This window comes from Bos indicus, chromosome 5 (genome assembly GCF_029378745.1).
Source record: "Bos indicus isolate NIAB-ARS_2022 breed Sahiwal x Tharparkar chromosome 5, NIAB-ARS_B.indTharparkar_mat_pri_1.0, whole genome shotgun sequence".
Lineage (NCBI taxonomy): Eukaryota > Metazoa > Chordata > Mammalia > Artiodactyla > Bovidae > Bos > Bos indicus.
In genome coordinates this window covers 45,148,528-45,165,327 of record NC_091764.1, presented here as the reverse complement: position 1 = coordinate 45,165,327, position 16,800 = coordinate 45,148,528, and the positions used below count along the sequence as shown (strand labels likewise).

The 16,800-nt window shown below is 40.2% G+C and overlaps 1 protein-coding gene across 3 annotated transcripts in view; it reads left to right on the top strand.

Annotated features, from left to right (window-relative positions):
- The window catches only part of NUP107 (nucleoporin 107), a 48,175-nt gene extending 43,566 nt beyond the window's left edge, over positions 1 to 4,609 (top strand). For all 3 annotated transcript variants that reach the window (XM_070789333.1, XM_070789332.1, XM_070789331.1), the window contains exons 27-28: positions 3,501 to 3,668; positions 4,262 to 4,609. In XM_070789333.1, the coding sequence (XP_070645434.1) occupies positions 3,501 to 3,668; positions 4,262 to 4,369 (276 nt within the window). In that variant the 3' untranslated portion in view covers positions 4,370 to 4,609. The remainder of the gene's footprint in view (positions 1 to 3,500; positions 3,669 to 4,261) is intronic.
- The last annotated feature ends 12,191 nt before the right edge of the window (positions 4,610 to 16,800 follow it).

The window sequence follows — 16,800 nt, the reverse complement described above, 5'->3', positions numbered from 1 at the left end:
CTGCACTGGCAGGCGGACTCCTCACCATTGAGCTATCAAGGAAGTACAATAGTTTTGAATCTTTAGCAGGTTCCTTAATGTTAAACTTTTCTCTCCTGATTTATGTTGGTGCTCATGAAGATAAAATGTTAATGTTGCAAAATGCTATCGGTATTTAAGGTTTGAAAAGACTCAATGCCTTATTTATGCATAAATATTTATACTTATGTATTTGTTATTCTAAGAATTGATTTTAGATAGTGAAAGTCACAGAACAGACACTATGGAATATTTTTAAAATGGAGTTGGAATGGAAAATTATGAATGATACCATTTTGTTTACAAATATTTTTAAATCAACATTCTGTGTCAATCACTTCTTCAAATCTAATCCAAACAAGAAGTGATTTCTTGAACTAATTATAAAGGATGATATTTTGAGTTGAGTTTAGCTTAATACTCTTACATATTCAGTGAAGCAGAAAATTATTCAGGGCTCCTGGTAGCACTTACATAACTTGTATAAGGATTAGGAAATGGTACCCACTCTCTTACACAGATAGATTTCATGTCAAGTGCACATGACCTGTAGAATGGAGCATGGATTAGATTTCAGTGGCCACTCATTTACTGTCCAGCACCACTGCAAGGCACAGCTGTTCAACAAAGCCCTGACCTGATATGCTGGCTCTTACATCTGCACCTCACTTTTTACATAACTGCAGAATGGTCCCATTCATGTTGGAGGCTGGTGGCACACAGGGATGGCAGAGCAAATGGAGCAGGCAGGCCGTCTCTATCTACTCTTCACCACCTCTGCCTCAACCACATTCTGGTTGAAGTGTCAGCTGTCTTTGCCTTGCTTCCACTCTTCTGTATGCAGCCCCTTTGTATAGTATTTTCTTTTAAAATCAAAGAGATACTACTCTCCTACTCTGATCCTTCTGATGGCTTCCCATTACACTTTGAATAAAAACCAAAGTTATTTTCTTGACCAACAAAGTCACACACACTGGTCCTGACTGCCTCCCCAGTCTTTGTATCCTATTCTTCTCCCCTCATTTGTTCTAACTTTCCGGCCTCTTTGCTGTTCTTCTGCTTATAATGCTCTTTCCCTGAGATATCTGCACGGAAGACTTCCTTACTTCCTTAGCAGCGTACTCCAGAGACCCTGCTGCAGCCCTGCCCCCTGTCCTCAATAGGATACATACGTATATATACATATCAACACATCCCAGTTAATGATCTTTTCTCACATATAAGGCACTGTACATCCCTGATGGAAAGAATCTTTTTTTTTAATACATATTTACAGGATTTTTCAAAGCTTTTGTTCATTTCAGATGAGAAAAATATCATAGGTAGTAGCAGAGCAATTTGTTGTTTTCCTTGAGGGAGACTGCTGGGCCCATCAGGCATGATTCTGGATACTTGATGGCAACCAGTCTGCTGGTGTGGGAGTCCCCTGCAGTCAGCAGAAGAGATCACACCCTAATACTTGGCAGCAACAGGATTTAGGAGAGGCAGGTGCCAGAATCCATCCTGTGAGACCAGGTTATCAAAAAGCCAGCTGCTCCTTCAGTTGGTAAGAGATCTGGGAGCCCCAGGTACTTTGCCTCTTCAGCACAGGGGAAGGAGTATATTGGAGCACAAATGGCATGACCCAAAAGGCAGCAGTCCTCTCAGCCTTACCTAGGCGCCAGGTGGGACTCACCAGTGTGAATTACGAGTGAGGCCTTGAGGTGTTTTAAATCTACCTCTGAAGGGAATGAGTGCTTATTTGAGAAAATAAATGAAGGTGCTTTCCCTTTTAAAGCTAAGAAAATACAAAGCACGCATTTTGATATTTGCTTCCATGTATCTGTATCTCAAAACAGAACAAAAAGATTGATAGTAATTTTTCCTATGCATAGAAACCTGACGTACGTCAACGTTATTCTTTGGTATAATTTCCAGATTACATTCTGTTGCTTCACACTTCTACTTACATCTACCTTCGAAAAATGTTTTAACAATTTATCATCTCATGTGAACATATTTTTAATGATGAATATAATTGTCATAAGGAAAAATTTTAATTAAGTATCTTATTAGGCTTTTCAAAGGAGCAGTTGTTATTTTTGCTTGTCCCGTTTTCTTTCACACTATTACACAGGACTTCTCTGGTAGCTCAGCTGGTAAAGAATCTGCCTGCAATGCAGGCTGACCCCAGTTCGATTCCTGGGTTGGGAAGACCCCCTGGAAAAGGGATAGGCTACCCACTCCAGTATTTTTGGGCTTTCCTGATGGCTCAGACGGTAAAGAATCCGCCTGCAATGTGAGAGACCTGGTTCAATGTGTGGGTTGGAAAGATCCCCTGGAGGAGGGCATGGCAACTCACTCCAGTATTATTGCCTGGAGAATCCCCATGGACAGAGGAGCTTGGTGGGCTAGAGTAGAACATTACTGAGCAACTAAGCACAGCACACAACATATGATACATGTTACCTTTTTTTGTTTTGCCTAGCTTGCAGGATCTCAGTTCCTCAAGCAGGAACTGAACCCAGGCCATAGCAGTGAAAGCCCAGAATCCAAATCCCTGACTAGGCCACCAGGAAACTCCTTATGTTTGTTTTACACTTAGTCCTATGGATTTCCTTTCAAGTTTTAAGATTATTTCAGAATTGGGGTACCTTTTTATTATTTAAATTCTTTTACTTTTCAACTTTGTTATAAGAAAATGTAGTGAACATAAGAGGTCTATTCTTTTTTCTGTACTCTTGAGTGTCTACAAAACTTTTTAGAAAGATCCCTGTATACTTATAAAGAAATGCTCATTGTTTTCTCTACAGTAAGTTTTCTCATATATGTTAGTTCTGTCCCATTCACTGTATTATTCAAATCTTTGCATTCTTTTAATTTTTCTATTTTTATAAAATTATACAAAAGCATCATAAATTCATTCTAAGTATTAAAAAAAATATTTGCAGTGAAGTTGTCCTCCCTGTGCACCTCTCCCCTCATCCTGACCCTTCTTCCCAGCAGGAATCACAGGGTATGAAATGCCCTTTCAGACTGCCCAATATCTGCCTCTGTTTCCTTCTATGTATATCCAGGGGAATAGTTATTATTTTCTATTCTGATTTTTGCTCTAGTCTTAACGTTTTTCCTTTTATGTAGATGTTTATTTAAGACATAGTAAATACAGTTTCAGAAGCATTTTGTTTTCATTATCAGACTTGTGACTCCTCTGAAGTGTATTTTGTTCATCTTCATGGTTTTTGCCAAAAAATCGTGTCTACTCGATACTGTGATTGAAACCTTACCTTGGGAATATGTTTGTGGTCCGGTGGTTAGGACCCCAAGCTTCCACTGCAGGGAGCACAGGTTTGATCCTTGGTCAGGAAATTAATATCCCACAAGTCGAGTGGTACGGCCAAAAAAAAAAACAACAAACCTTGCCTTGTTTTATTTTTAATGGGCCTAATAAGCTTTACAGAAACTCTTTAGCTTCTACTTGTTGCATTTTGGTTTGTGTGTAGGATGCTGAGGAAGACCATGAAAGAATACATCAAATGGTTTTACTGAGAAAGCTTTGTCTGCCAATGTTGTGTTTTCTGCTTCACACCATACTGCATAGTACCGGTCAGTATCAGGAATGCCTGCAGTTAGCAGATATGGTGTCCTCTGAGCGCCACAAACTGTATCTGGTAAGTTCCAGAGTGTTTGCACTTTAAAATTTTAATGATTTGATGTCCTTTGTAGTAATATTTGGGGCGTCCCAGGTAGCATTAGTGGTAAAGATCCCACCTGTCAGTGCAGGAGACACAGGGACTCGGGTTTAATCTCTGAGTCAGGAAGATCCCCTGGACGAGCATATGGCAACCCACTCCAGTATTCTTGCCTGAGAATCCCCATGGACAGAGGGGCCTGGTGGGCTACAGTGTATAAGGTTGCAAAAAGTTGGAGAAGACTGAAGTGACTTAGCATGCACGCACGTAGTAATATTTAATTTTCTGAGATGTATATATTCTTTAAGTGTTCTTAGATTTTCTTAAAGTAATGATCCAGTTTTAATGTTTGTGCTTTTTAATATGGAATATGTTTACATATCTAAGCAGTTAGAAGTATATTGACTGGCCCAGAGAAGTAGCTTTGAGCTATGCTAGTATAATGACCTCTGGCTACATAAATCTTAAAGAGGAATTTCTTCTTGAATTAAGCTATTCAGGTTGGTTAGGTGACTATAAATTTACACTCTTCTTTGTTCTCATTCTTAACATTTTTTCTGTTTTAAAAACAGGTGTTTTCTAAGGAAGAATTAAGGAAATTGCTACAGAAGTTAAGAGAATCCTCTCTAATGCTCCTCGACCAGGGCCTTGATCCATTAGGATATGAAATTCAGTCATGATTCATTCATTCTTTGTAGTCTAGATAATTTCCATGATAAATGGAGTTTTTTTGTAAAATATATGTATTTATAATTACTGGGTTTTTTCTTTTGCATTATCATGGGGAAAATGTAAAATTTAGGCATTGAATTTTGTACTTTTAAGAATATTATGGTGAGACTTTGAAAATTTAATGTATTATATAATTTCCCTGTTTATTAATAAAACTATATAAAAATTAAAATTTTTGTTCATATGAATTCCAGGAATGCCCCTCTATGGTGTAATAAGTTAAATTTTCTATTCTACTTTTTCCCTGTGATCATAAGTACTCTGAAATCTTAAAATTATAAAAATAGAAAGTCCTGATACATTTTTAAGCCAGATACATAATTCCTCATCATAAAATTTAGTGTTTCTTAACTATTACAATTAGGTGAACAAAGCAAGAATGTTTTCTAAAATAATATTATGCTGTTATTTTACTTTGAAGCCGCTTCTAGTTTATTAATTCTCATTCAGTAAACCTGATCTCATAAGTTGCAGCATGTAAAGACTTAGCATCTATCTGGTACACAGCAAACACTGAATACATTGGGGACTATAAAATGAGTAAGATCTTATCTAGCCCTTCTAGGAGGGGAAATACAATAAATATGTCTTTTAAATGCCATTTAAAAATACAAGTAATCTGAGTAGGAAGGAGCTATTTCCAGCTAAGAGATTTGTGAGGAAGTAGTATTTGAGCTGGAGTCTGGGTAATGCATTGAATTTGCAAAGACAGAGATCAAGAAAGGTAAGGCATTACAAGTTTAAGAAATCAGTATGAGCAAGGCCTGCAAATGATGAGTGCATTTTTGTGAATCAGCATGTGCGCCAAATTGACTAGCATGTAGCACTCATAAATAGGAGATTAACTAAAAGGGAGAATGTGACTCTTAAGAGGAAACGAGATGTAGAGTAGCAGCTCCCAAAGCTGGTTGATCATCTGACTCGTCTGGTGAGTTTCTTATATGTATTTACAGATGCTGTCCCAAGAGCCTAGGATGGGATTCATAGAATTTGTATTTGGCGTAAATATAATACACCATAAGTTATCTAAGTTCAGGACATCCTGGCTTAAATCAGAGATGGGTATTGATCCTTCTGTGTCCAAGGCAAACGGCAGGAGTTGACCATGAAACTGGCCTGGCATCACTTGGGAAGAGGTGTAGAGATTTCAGACTCTGCCTGAAGTTTTGATTTATGCTAGTTCAAGTGTCCTAAAGATGAATTGTTTACCTAACGAAACCTCTTTAATTCTTTTACCTCAGTAGAGCAGTATGAACTGACGTGAAAGTGTGAATCTAACAAAGTGTGTACCGGATTTTATTCAGAAAACTACAAAATGCTAATGAAACCAAAGGAGCAAAATAAGTGTGGAGAGATATGTTTATTAATTGGAGATTCAACATAGTAAAAATTTTAATTCTCCCCATGTTGGTATACAGGTTTAACACAATTCCTATGAAATTCTAGCATGAGACAGAGTATGCAAATTGGTATGGTGAAATTAATGCTAATTTTCTTAGGTGTGATACTGGTATTGTGGCTGGGTAGGAGAGTGTTCTGGGTAGGAAACATACTGAAATATTTAGAAGTGAAAGGTCATGAAGTCTGTACTTTACTTTGAAATGGTTTAGCTTTAAGATAGAAGTCTACATAGATAAAGCAAATAGGAAAAAAGGTTAACCAGTGAATCTGTGGGAAGGCCACAAGATTTAAATTTGTCCAAATAAAAAATTGGGGTAGAGTTTAGTAAATTATGAAGAAAACAACTGAATATCTGTATGGGAAATAGTCAACCTTGACCCTTAGTTGATATTGTACACAAAAATTAGTTAGAGGTAGATTATAAACCTGAATAAAAACACTAAAACTGTAAAACTTTTAAGAAAAATGGAGAATATCTTTGAAACCTAGAGGGTAGGTAAAGTTTTACTATACAACAGACAGAAAGCAGTTACATTAAGGAAAAAGATTGATTACTTAGACTTCATCAAAATACAAAATTTAGCTCAGATATGCAGATGATACCACTTTAATGGCAGAAAGTAAAGAGGAACTAAAGAGCCTCTTGATAAACATGAAAGAGGAAAGTGAAAAACTGGCTTAAAACTCAGCATTCAGAAAAGGAAGATCATGGCATCGGATCCCCTCATGGCAAATAGATGAGGAAAAAGTGGAAACTGACAGATTTAATTTTCCTGGGCTCCAAAACCACTGTGGATGGTGACTGCAGCCATGAAATTAAAAGATGTTTGCTTATTGGAAGAAAAACTTTGACAAGCCTAGACAGTGTATTAAAAAGCAGAGACATCACTTTGCCAACAAAGATGGATATAGTCAAAGCTGAGGTTTTTCCAGTAGTCATGTTTGGATGTGAGAGTTGGACCATAAAGAAGACTGCTGAAGAATTGATGCCTTTCAAATACGGTGTTGGAATAGATTCTTGGGAGTCCCTTGGACAGCAAGGAGATCCAACCAGTCAATCCTAAAGGGCGTCAGCCCTGAATATTCATTGGAAGGACTGATGCTGAAGCGGAAACTCCCAATACTTTGGCACCTGAGGCAAAGAGCCCACTCAATGGAAAAAAATCTTGATGCTGGGAAAGACTGACGGCAACAGAAGGGGGCGACAGAGGGTGAGATATTTGGGTGGCATCACTGACAATGGGCATGAGTTAGAGTAAACTCTGGGAGATAGTGAAGGACAGGGAGGCCTGGCATACTGCAGTCCACCAGGGCACAAAGAGTTGGACATGACTTAGTGGCTGAACAACAACAATACTCTTAAAATACCATTAAGAAAATATAAGGCACAAAGTGCGAGAAAATATTTGCCAAAGGATAACTGGCCAAAAAAAAAACTAGTTTCCAGAATATATAAAGAACTCGTGCAACTCAGGGCAATTTCCTGTCGGTCTCAGTAGTTAGGGCTCTGCGCTTCTATTTCAGGGGGCTTGGGTTAGATCTCTGGTGGAGGAACTAAGATCCTACACACCTTGCATCGAGGCCAAAAAAAATAAAGGAACAGTTAAGTCCCTCAGTCGTATCCGACTCTTTACAACCCCATGAATTGCAGCACGCCAGGCCTGCCTGTCCATCACAAACTCCCGGAGTTTACTCAAACTCCTGTCCATTGAGTTGGTAATGCCATCCAACCATCTCATCCTCTGTCATTCCCTTCTCCTCCTGCCCCCAATGCCTCCCAGCATCAGGGTCTTTTCCAATGAGTCAACTCTTCGCATGAGGTGGCCAAAGTATTGGAGTTTCAGCTTCAGCATCAGTTGGTCATATTGAAAGTTGGTCATAACTTTCCTTCCAAGGAGTAAGCGTCTTTTAATTTCATGGCTGTAATCACCATCTGCAGTGATTTTGGAGCCCAAAAAATAAAGTCTGACATTGCTTCCAGTGTTTACCCATCTATTTCCCATGAAGTGATGGGACCAGATGCCATGATCTTCGTTTTCTGAATGTTGAGCTTTAAGCCAACTTCTTCATTCTCCTCTTTCACTTTCATCAAGAGGCTTTTTAGTTCCTCTTCACTTTCTGCCATAAGGGTGGTGTCATCTGCATATCTGCATATAAGTTAAATAAGCAGGGTGACAATATACAGCCTTGCTGCTGCTCCTGCTGCTGCTAAGTCGCTTCAGTCGTGTCCCACTCTGTGCGATCCCACCAGGGGTGGTGTAAGCCCACCAGGCTTCCCCATCCCTGGGATTCTCCAGGCAAGAACACTGGAGTGGGTTGCCATTTCCTTCTCCAGTGCGTGAAAGTGAAAAGTGAAAGTGAAGTTGCTCAGTCGTGTCCGACTCTTAGCGACCCCATGGACTACAGCCTACCAGGCTCCTCCGTCCATGGGATTTTCCAGGCAAAAGTACTGGAGTGGGGTGCCATTGCCTTCTCGAATACAGCCTTGACATACTCCTTTTCCTACTTGGAGCCAGTCTGTTGTTCCATGTCCAGTTCTAACTGTTGCTTCCTGACCTGCATACAAATTTTTCAAGAGGCAGATCAGGTGGTCTGGTATTCCCATCTCTTTCAGAATTTTCCAGTTTATTGTGATCCACACAGTCAAAGGCTTTGGCATACTCAATAAAGCAGAAATAGATGTTTTTCTGGAACTCTCGTTTTTTCCATGATCCAGCGGATGTTGGCAATTTGATCTCTGGTCCTCTGCCTTTTCTAAAACCAGCTTGAACATCTGGAAGTTCACGGTTCATGTATTGCTGAAGCCTGGCTTGGAGAATTTTAAGCATTACTTTACTAGCGTGTGAGATGAGTGCAATTGTGCGGTAGTTTGAGCATTCTTTGACATTGCCTTTCTTTGGGGTTGGAATGAAAACTGACCTTTTCCAGTCCTGTGGCCACTGCTGAGTTTTCCAAATTTGCTGGTATATTGAGTGCAGCACTTTCACAGCATCATCTTTCAGGATTTGGAATAGCTCAACTGGAATTCTATCACCTCCACTAGCTTTGTTCGTAGTGATGCTTTCTAAGGCCCACTTGACTTCACATTCCAGGATGTCTGGCTCTAGGTCAGTGATCACACTATCGTGATTATCTGGGTTGTGAAGATCTTTTTTGTACAGTTCTTCTGTGTGTTCTTGCCATCTCTTCTTAATATCTTCTGCTTCTGTTAGGTCCATACCATTTCTGTCCTTTATCGAGCCCATCTTTGCGTGAAATGTTCCTTTGGTATCTCTAATTTTCTTGAAGAGATCTCTAGTCTTTCCCATTCTATTGTTTTCCTCTATTTCTTTGCATTGATAGCTGAGGAAGGCTTTCTTATCTCTCCTCGCTATTCTTTGGAACTCTGCATTCAGATGCTTATATCTTTCTTTTTCTCCTCTGCTTTTTGCATCTCTTCTTTTCACAGCTATTTGTAAGGCCTCCTCAGACAGCCATTTTGCTTTTTTGCATTTCTTTTCCATGGGGATGGTCTTGATCCCTGTCTCCTGTACAATGTCACGAACCTCCATCCATAGTTCATCAGGCACTCTATCAGATCTAGTCCCTTAAATCTATTTGTCACTTCTACTGTATAATCATAAGGGATTTGATTTAGGTCATTTAATATTACAAAGACAAAAAAAAAAAGTAAATACTAGAACAGATGATTCTTAAAGGAGGACAAATACCTTACCAGTGTACCCATGAAAAATGCTCAGTGGTGAACACAGATTAAAACCATAAGATGTTACTACACATCCATCAGAATGGCTAAAATCAAAAAGACTAACAACGAAATGCATGGGAAGATGTGGAGTAACTCACTTGGACACAGTAAAATGGGTAGTCTTTGGGGGAATGTTTTGACTATTATAATCACCTACTCTTTAACCTAGAAATTTCATGCCAACATATTTACATGAGAAAAATGAAAATAAATTCCACAAAAAGACCTGTACAAAATATTCATAGCAGCATTATTTATAATAGCCTCAGACTGGAAACCCAAATGCCTATCAATAGGAGAATGACTAAACAAAGGAGTACTACTCAGCAACATGAAAAGGAAAGAATTGATCTATCCAGCAAAACCTAGCCACAAATAGTAAATAATATATGATAATTTATATGAAGTTCTAAAACAGTCAAAACTATCCTAAGGTGAAGAAAAATTAGAACACTGGTTTCCTCTTTGGTGTGGGGTAGGGACTTTCTAGGGAATTTGTGTGGTGGTGGAAATGTTCTATACCTTGAAAGGGGTGTGGATCACAAAGTGAATCCAAGTGTCAAAAACTGCATAATATAAGATTTGTGCATTTGAATGAATGTAAATTGGCTGTTTAAAAATTAAATGTGGGAGTGGGTATACAAGAAACAAAAATGGCAGTTAATGAAGCCAGGAGATGGGTACAGGAAGGTTCACCATACTATTTTAATTTTGCATATGTTTGGAATTTTTCATAATGAAAAGGAGGGGAAATAGGCTGAAAGCCATAGAAATTTGGGTTTGAATCTATTCAACCCCAAAGAAAGGCAATGCCAAAGAATGCTCAAACTACCGCACAATTGCACTCATCTCACATGCTAGTAAAGTAATGCTCAAAATTCTCCAAGCCAGGCTTCAGCAATATGTGAACCATGAACTTCCAGATGTTCAAGCTGGTTTTAGAAAAGGCAGAGGACCAGAGATCAAATTGCCAACATCCGCTGGATCATCTAAAAAACAAGAGAGTTCCAGAAAAACATCTATTTCTGCTTTATTGACTATGCCAAAGCCTTTGACTGTGTGGATCACAATAAACTGGAAAATTCTGAAAGAGATGGGAATACTAGACCACCTGACTTGCCTCTTGAGAAACCTATATGCAGGTCAGGAAGCAACAGTTAGAACTGGACATGGAACAACAGACTGGTTCCAAATAGGAAAAGGAGTTCGTCAAGGCTGTATATTGTCACCCTGCTTATTTACCTTACATGCAGAGTACATCATGAGAATCGCTGGACTGGAAGAAGCACAAGCTGGAATCAAGATTGCCGGGAGAAATATCAATAACCTCAGATATGCAGATGATACCACCCTTATGGCAGAAAGTGAAGAGGAACTCAAAAGCCTCTTGAAAGAGGAGAGTGAAAAAGTTGGCTTAAAGCTCAACATTCAGAAAACGAAGATCATGGCATCTGGTCCCATCACTTCATGGGAAATAGATGGGGAAACAGTGGAAACAGTGTCAGACTTTATTTTTTTGGGCTCCAAAATCACTGCAGATGGTGATTGCAGCCATGAAATTAAAAGACACTTACTCCTTGGAAGGAAAGTTATGACCAACCTAGATAGCATATTAAAAAAGCAGAGACATTACTTTGCCAGCAAAGGTCCATCTAGTCAAATCTATGGTTTTTCCAGTGGTCATGTATGGATGTGAGAGTTGGACTGTGAAGAAAGCTGAGCCCCGAAGAATTGATGCTTTTGCACTGTGGTGTTGGAGAAGACTCTTCAAAGGTCCCTTGGACTGCAAGGAGATCCAACCAGTCCGTCCTAAAGGAGATCAGTCCTGGGTGTTTATTGGAAGGACTGATGCGGAAGCTGAAACTCCAATATTTTGGCCACCTCATGCGAAGAGTTGACTCATTGGAAAAGACTCTGATGCTGGGAGGGATTGGGGGCAGGAGGAGAAGGGGACGACAGAGAATGAGATGGTTGGATGGCATCACCAACACAATGGACATGGGTTTGGGTGGACTCTGGGAGTTGGTGATGGACAGGGAGGCCTGGCGTGCGGTGATTAATGGGGTCGCAAAGAGTCGGACACGACTGAGCAACTGAATTGAACTGAACTCATCTATTCTAGCTGCAACATAACATTCATTACCTCTATTCCAACATCTGTCAATGAGACTAAGGATAATAATCACGTTTCAGGACTGGTAAGGATTAGGGCTCCTGTGCTTTGGTGAAGAAGGTAGAGAAAGCCACTTCACCAACTATTTCAGCCTGGAGATGTACAAAAGTTTTGAAACAATGGGCAACGTGGTGAATGTCAGTAATTGAGGTTAGGCTCATGGAGGCCTTGAATCAAGGCAGTTGTAATCCATTAAATATTTTTATATTTTAACCCAAATTTCAGAGTTCATATTTTAACTTCAAATATTCCAAGAGAAATAGAGAAGTGATAAAAATAAAGTTTATCAGTCATGTTAAGATTATTAGTCTAAATCTGTTATCATAAGGAAACAGCGAATTGAGTAGACTAAAAGAAGACAGGCTATCTAAGGCTAGGTTCTTAACTGGGGAGCAAATGAGGGTAAACAGTAAATCACTGCTGAGTTCTGCAATTCAAACTGGAAGAGAGGATGGCAGTATAAACATACAATTGAAAAGGCACACAATTCTAATACGAATTGGTAGAGTTTGGTGGCATGACAGGAAGAAAAACGTTATCGGGAAGACCCTGTTAGAAAAGTCAGACTTTAGACTTTCCCTAATTAACTTCTCATCTTAATTTGAATCATTTCCTTGGGGGATGACTTCCTCCTGGTTAGATCAGGTTCTCTTAGTACACATTGATAGAACCATGTTTTGTTACTTCTTCAGAACTTTCATTTGTTGTGGTTTATAATTGTATGCCTTCTCTCACTGACATCTATGAGAAAGGGTTTTGTCTGGCTTTACTTGCCAGTATCTCCCAAGTACCAAATACCGTGTGCCTGGCACAAAACAGGTGCTCAATATTTGAATAATTCTGAATTCAAAGAGGAAATGAAAACTGTCAGTCAAACTAAAGGATAAAGGAAAATGAGAATATTACATTGTCCTGAAGATTGTGTGGATCACAATAAACTGTGGAAAATTCTGAAAGAGATGGGAATACCAGACCACCTGATCTGCCTCTTGAGATATCTGTATGCAGGTCAGGAAGCAACAGTTAGAACTGGACATGGAACAACAGACTGGTTCCAAATAGGAAAAGGAGTACGTCAAGGCTGTATATTGTCACCCTGCTTATTTAACTTATATGCAGAGTACATCATGAGAATCGCTGGGCTGGAAGAAGCACAAGCTGGAATCAAGATTGCCGGGAGAAATATCAATAACCTCAGATATGCAGATGACACCACCCTTATGGCAGAAGGTGAAGAGGAACTCAAAAGCCTCTTGATGAAAGTGAAAGTGGAGAGAGAAAAAGTTGGCTTAAAGCTCAACATTCAGAAAACGAAGATCATGGCATCCAGTCCCATCACTTCATGGGAAATAGATGGGGAAACAGTGGAAACAGTGTCAGACTTTATTTTTTGGGCTCCAAAACCACTGCAGATGGTGATTGCAGCCATGAAATTAAAAGACACTTACTCCTTGGAAGGAAAGTTATGACCAACCTAGATAGCATATTCAAAAGCAGAGACATTGCCAACAAAGGTCCGTCTAGTGAAGGCTATGGCTTTTCCTGTGGTTACGTATGGATGTGAGAGTTGGACTGTGAAGAAGGCTGAGCACTGAAGAATTGATGCTTTTGAACTGTGGTGTTGGAGAAGACTCTTGAGAGTCCCTTGGACTGCAAGGAGATCCGTCCTGGGATTTCTTTGGAAGGCATGGTGATAAAGCTAAAACTCCAGTACTTTGGCCACCTCATGCAAAGAGTGACTCATTGGAAAAGACTCTGATGCTGGGAGGGATTGGCGGCAGGAGGAGAAGGGGACGACAGAGGATGAGGTAGCTGGATGGCATCACTGACTCGATGGACGTGAGTCTGAGTGAACTCCAGGAGTTGGTGATGGACAGGGAGGCTGGCGTGCGGCAATTCATGGGGTCGCAAAGAGTCGGACATGACTGAGTGACTGAACTGAAGACTGTGTGCAAAGCTAGTCTAAAAGAGGAAACTCACAGCTTTACATCTTTCTATTTCAGACTTAAATTGAAGAAAGTAGGGAAAACCACTAGACCATTCAGGTATGACCTAAATCAAATCCCTTATGATTATACAGTGGAAGTGAGAAATAGATTTGAGGGCCGAGATCTGATAGAGTGCCTGATGAACTATGGAATGAGGTTCATGACATTGTACAGGAGACAGGGATCAAGACCATCCCCATAGAAAAGAAATGCAAAAAAGCAAAATGGCTGTCTGGGGAGGCCTTACAAATAGCTGTGAAAAGAAGAGAAGTGAAAAGCAAAGGAGAAAAGGAAAGATATAAACATCTGAATGCAGAGTTCCAAAGAATAGCAAGAAGAGATAAGAAAGCCTTCTTCAGCGATCAATGCAAAGAAATAGAGGAAAACAACAGAATTAGAAAGACTAGGGATCTCTTCAAGAAAATCAGAGATACCAAAGGAACATGTCATGCAAAGATGTGCTCGATAAAGGACAGAAATGGTATGGACCTAACAGAGGCAGAAGATATTAAGAAGAGATGGCAAGAATACACAGAAGAACTGTACAAAAAAGATCTTCATGATGCAGATAATCACGATGGTGTGATCACTGGCCTAGAGCCAGACATCCTGGAATGTGAAGTCAAGTGGGCCTTAGAAAGCATCACTATGAACAAAGCTAGTGGAGGTGATAGAATTCCAGTTGAGCTATTCCAAATTCTAAAAGATGATGCCGTGAAAGTGCTGTACTCAATATGCCAGCAAATTTGGAAAACTCAGCAGTGGCCACAGGACTGGAAAAGGTCAGTTTTCATTCCAACCCCAAAGAAAGGCAATGCCAAAAAGTGCTCAAACTACTGCACAATTGCACTCATCTCACACGCTAGTAAAGTAATGCTCAAAATTCTCCAAGCCAGGCTTCAGCAATATGTGAACCGTGAACTTCCTGGTTTTAGAAAAGACAGAGGAACCAGAGATCAAATAGCCAACATCTGCTGGATCATCGAAAAAGCAAGAGAGTTCCAGAAAAACATCTATTTCTGCTTTATTGACTATGCCAAAGCCTTTGACTGTGTGGATCACAATAAACTGTGGAAAATTCTGAAAGAGTTGGGAATACCAGACCACCTGATCTGCCTCTTGAGATATCTGTATGCAGGTCAGGAAGCAACAGTTAGAACTGGACATGGAACAACAGACTGGTTCCAAATAGGAAAAGGAGTTCGTCAAGGCTGTATATTGTCACCCTGTTTATTTAACTTATATGCAGAGTACATCATGAGAAACGCTGGACTGGAAGAAACACAAGCTGGAATCAAGATTGCCAGGAGAAATATCAATAACCTCAGATATGCAGATGATACCACCCTTATGGCAGAAAGTGAAGAGGAACTGAAAAGCCTCTTGATGAAAGTGAAAGTGGAGAGTGAAAAAGTTGGCTTAAAGCTCAACATTCAGAAAATGAAGATCATGGCATCCGGTCCCACCACTTCATGGGAAATAAATGGGGAAACAGTGGAAACAGTGTCAGACTTTATTTTTCTGGGCTCCAAAATCACTACAGATGGTGACTGCAGCCATGAAATTAAAAGATGCTTACTCCTTGGAAGGAAAGTTATGACCAACCTAGACAGCATATTCAAAAGCAGAGACATTACTTTGCCAACAAAGGTTCGTCTAGTCAAGGCTATGATTTTTTCCTGTGGTCATGTATGGATGTGAGAGTTGGACTGTGAAGAAGGCTGTGTGCTGAAGAATTGATGCTTTTGAACTGTGGTGTTGGAGAAGACTCTTGAGAGTCCCTTGGACTGCGAGGAGATCCAACCAGTCCATTCTGAAGGAGATCAGCCCTGGGATTTCTTTGGAAGGAATGATGCTAAAGCTGAAACTCCAGTACTTTGGCCACCTCATGCGAAGAGTTGACTCATTGGAAAAGACTCTGATGCTGGGAGGGATTGGGGGCAGGAGGAGAAGGGGACGACAGAGGATGAGATGGCTGGATGGCATCACTGACTCCATGGACGTGAGTGTGAGTGAACTCCGGGAGTTGGTGATGGACAGGGAGGCCTGGTGTGCTGCGATTCATGGGGTCGCAAAGAGTCGGACACGACTGAGCGACTGATCTGATCTGATCTGATTTTTAAATAAAAATAAATGAATTAAACTTTCTATTGAATAAATCAGGAGACAAAGAATGAAAAAAGTAATGTAACAAAATCAGAATTTTTGAAAAGGCCAGTAAAATAGTTACCCACAAGGCTAATCAAAGGACAATGAAAACTCAAATGCATGTTTAGAATAAACAAAGTGATATAACAACAGACGAAATAAATTGAAAATATGGTAAAACACTATGCACAGTTCTGACGAAATACATTAGAACGTTTAAGTAAAATGGACACGTTTCTAGAACAATGAAAAGCCAAACAAAAAAAAATCTGAACAGTAACTATGATGAGTATATACGTAGGTTCATCATACAGTCTACTCTTCTGTATGTTTAGATTTTATAAATAAAATGTTTAAAAATATGCTTTCAAGAAGTAATGCTTTCCCCTGTCTGATAAGGACTAAATTTGCTCAACACTGCTACTGCTAAGTCGCTTCAGTCGTGTCCGACTCTGTGCGACCCCATAGATGGCAGCCCACCAGGCTCCCCGGTCCCTGGGATTCTCCAGGCAAGAACATTGGAGTGGGTTGCCATTTCCTTCTCCAATGCATGAAAGTGAAAAGTGAAGGTGAAGTCGCTCAGTCGTGTCCGACTCTTAGCGACCCCATGGACTGCAGCCTACCAGGCTCCTCCGCCCATGGGATTTTCCAGGCAAGAATACTGGAATGGGGTCCCATTGCCTTCTCCGTGCTCAACACTAACAGTAGCTAACAAGTCGATCCAACCAACACACAGGAAATGTCCAACAAGAAAGGGGTCCCTGATTGGTATAGCCGGGTTTAGCTAACTCAGGTGGTAGGGCAAGAAGGATTCGGCTCGCCTCATCCAGAGTGCCACGCGCCTGCGCAGGTGAGGCTGCTCAGCTAACTGTTCGAGGGCGGAAGCGCGGGTGCCCTGAGCCACGTGACCACGGGTGAAAG